The following is a 2,965-nucleotide window of genomic DNA, read 5'->3' on the forward strand; positions in this document are numbered from 1 at the left end:
AGGTGCAGCAAATAGGGCAGCAGCAGCAGCACCTGCGCAGCAGCCAGTCTTTGTCACTCCACCAGCTAGCAGCAGCAGTGAGTCGTCCTCCCAAAGGGAGGCCGAACAAGGGGCTGAAGCAGCAGCAGCAGCAGCAGCTGCTGCTGCTGCTGCTGCTGCTGCTTCAGCCCCTTGTTCGGCCTCCCTTTGGGAGGACGACTCACTGCTGCTGCTAGCTGGTGGAGTGACAAAGACTGGCTGCTGCGCAGGTGCTGTTGCTGCTGCCCTATTTGCTGCACCTGTTGCTGCTGTTGCTGCTGCTGTTGCTGCTGCTGCTCTGGAGCCTTGCTGCTGTCCGTATACCCCAAAACGGCCCACCGGCTTGCTCTTGCCAAAGACACTCTGCATGATTTTGGCCAGTTTAGGATTTTGGGCTTTGAGTGCTGCTTTTTGCTGCTGCTGCTGCAGCAGCTGTTGCTGTTGCTGCTGCTGTTGCTGCTGCTCCTGCTGCTGCTGCTGCTGTGCAGGGTCACTGAAAAGCGGCTCGGCGCCGTTGCTGCGCCGCCCTGGGCGGAGGGGCTGCGGGGGCTGGGAGGGGTCTGCTGCTGCAGCAGCATTGCCTGCTGCTGCTGCTGCAGCAGCAGCTGCTGCTGCTGCTGCTGCGTCGTGCCTCACTTCTGCGTGGGTAAGGTCGTTCAAAGCTGCTAGCAACAGCTGCTGCTTCCGCATTCTTGCTGCTGCATCATGCAGCAGCACAGCGCGCAAGAAAGGAGGAGCTTCTTCATCAAATAGTGCTGCTGCTTTGCTGCTCTGCTGCAGCAGCACAGTTCGTGCTGCTGCTGCTGCACTTGCTGCGGCTGCAGAGGTCTTCGTGCCGTAGTCCTCATCGCCTGCTGCTGCTGCTGCTGCTGCTTCCCCACCTGCTGCTGCTGCAGGAGCAGCAGCATTTCCCTTCAAGTAGTCTGCATCATCGAGTAAATCGTTGTCTTCTGCTGCTGCTGCATCTGCTGCTGCTCCTGCTGCTGCAGTGCTTGGGCGGCCCCACAGGAACTCCTCAATGTCAGACACCTGAGAGACACAAAGCAGCAGCAAACAGCATTTTATTTATTTATTTATTTATTTATTTATTACTTATTATTTATCATCTATTATTTATGTGTTTATTTATTTATTTATTTATTATTGCTTGATTGAATATGTAAATTTATTATTGTTTATTTGTTATTTATTTTGCTGCAGTGCTTTACGCAGCATTTTGCTGCCTTTCTTAAAATTTATTTCTGAAGGCAATTTACGTTTATTTTTAATTATTTATTTTTTATTGAATTATTGATTTGATTCATTTTTTATTTTCAATTAGTTATTTATATATTTTAATTTATTTATAAACTTTCATTTTTATTCTTATTTCAATTTAAAATCCCACCTCCGAATGATCCTTTCGCAAGAAGTCTTCATCTGTTTCGGAGTTGCCGCTGCTGCTGCTGCTGCTGCTGCTGCTGCTGCGGCGGCTGCTGCTGCTGCTGCGGCTTCTGCTGCGGCTGCCTCTGTGGCTGCCAGCACCTGCAGGGCTGCTGCTGTCCGTTTGGTTCTGCTGTTTTCTCCTGCTGCTGCTGCTACTACTGCGGCTGCTGCTGCTGCTGCTGTCGCTGTCGCTGCTGCTGCTGCTGCTGCTGCGGCGACGCCCCGGGTCGCTGGGGCCCTCATATTTGTCGTTGCTGCTGTCGCTGTCCATTGTGCCTCTTGCTGTTGCTGCTGCTGCTGCAGCAACGCTGCAATTTGCTGCGCTGCTGACTCGGATCCTGGCAGCAGCGGCAGCTGCTGCTGCTGCTGCAGCAGCTGCCGCTGCCGCTGGTCCTTTGCTGCTGCAAAATTTGCTGTTTGCTTATCTCTCCCCTTTAGCAGGCTGTAGCGCTGCTGCTTCCCGGCGGTTGCTGCTGCTGCTGCTGCTGTTGCTGCTGTTGCTACTGTTGCTGCTGCTGCTGCTGCTGCTGCCGCTCTTGTGTTGCTGTGTAGATTCCTACTTTGAGTTGCTGAGGAGCTGCTGCTGCTGCTCTAGGCCCCAGATGCCATGTTGAAGTTTCGAGGGGGCTGGATATGAATCTGTAAACCCTAAACCCTAAAACGTAAACCCTAAACCCTAAACCCTAAACCCTAGCTTCCAGGGGTCTTCTGGAGGGTTTTTGGATAAAAAAAAATAAATAAATAAAAAGGAAAACAGAATAAAAGCCCCTTTGCATCGGGGTGTACAGACACCTGCAGTGACCCCTCACCAGCCCCGACCCCCAAGAACAACAACCCCACCGCAGCAGCAGCAGTTGAGGAGAAAAAAGCGAACTAAATTAAATAAAAGAATTAATTTTAATTTTTAAATAAATAAATAAATAAATAAATTCAAAAATTAACTCAATGCGAGTTTTGGAGAGCCCCCTGTGTACAGACACCGAACGATCTGCTCGCCTGCGACTCCGGGCCCCACACCACACCCTAAACCCTAAACCCTAAACCCTAAACCCTAAACCCTAAACCCTAGGCCCTAAACTGTAAACCTTCAAATAGAGAGTACTTCTTCATTCAGGCTAGGGACTGGCGCCTACAGCCAGCCTCTTTCGATTAAGACTTTAGGGTTTGAGGGTTTGGCCTTTAGGCCTCTAGGGTTTAGGGTTTGTGTCTGGCCTACAGCCAAACGCCCAGGACTTAGGGTTTAGGGTTTAGGGTTTAGGGTTTAGAGCTACTTGCTGTTGATTAGTCAGGGGGCCCTCAGCAGCATTTTAGGGGCCCCTCAAGGCGGTAGCCACAGGGGCAGCTTGCTGCAGCTAGCTGTGGCTAGCTGCCCGGCCAAACTGCCTGAGGGTTCGTGGTCTAGGGTTTATGGTTTAGGGTTTAGGGTTTAGGGTCTGAGATTTGACAGGGATAGTGCCGGCAAGCAGAAGCTCGTGGTCAGCGCTAATCTCTAAACCCTACACCGTGCGTTTGCCTCTCTGCG

At 51.4% G+C, this 2,965-nt stretch overlaps 1 protein-coding gene across 1 annotated transcript in view; it reads right to left on the reverse strand.

Annotated features, from left to right (window-relative positions):
* Nucleotides 1-1,714, reverse strand: part of ETH_00022240 (uncharacterized protein) — a gene marked incomplete at both ends in the record, with an annotated part of 2,123 nt that extends 409 nt beyond the window's left edge. The window contains 2 exons of the mRNA XM_013377233.1: nt 33-1,047; nt 1,406-1,714. Of these exons, the coding sequence (XP_013232687.1) occupies nt 33-1,047; nt 1,406-1,714 (1,324 nt within the window). The remainder of the gene's footprint in view (nt 1-32; nt 1,048-1,405) is intronic.
* Nucleotides 1,715-2,965: the final 1,251 nt, after the last annotated feature.

This window comes from Eimeria tenella, genomic scaffold (assembly GCF_000499545.2).
Source record: "Eimeria tenella Houghton genomic scaffold, Eth_scaff482, whole genome shotgun sequence".
Classification (NCBI taxonomy): domain Eukaryota; phylum Apicomplexa; class Conoidasida; order Eucoccidiorida; family Eimeriidae; genus Eimeria; species Eimeria tenella.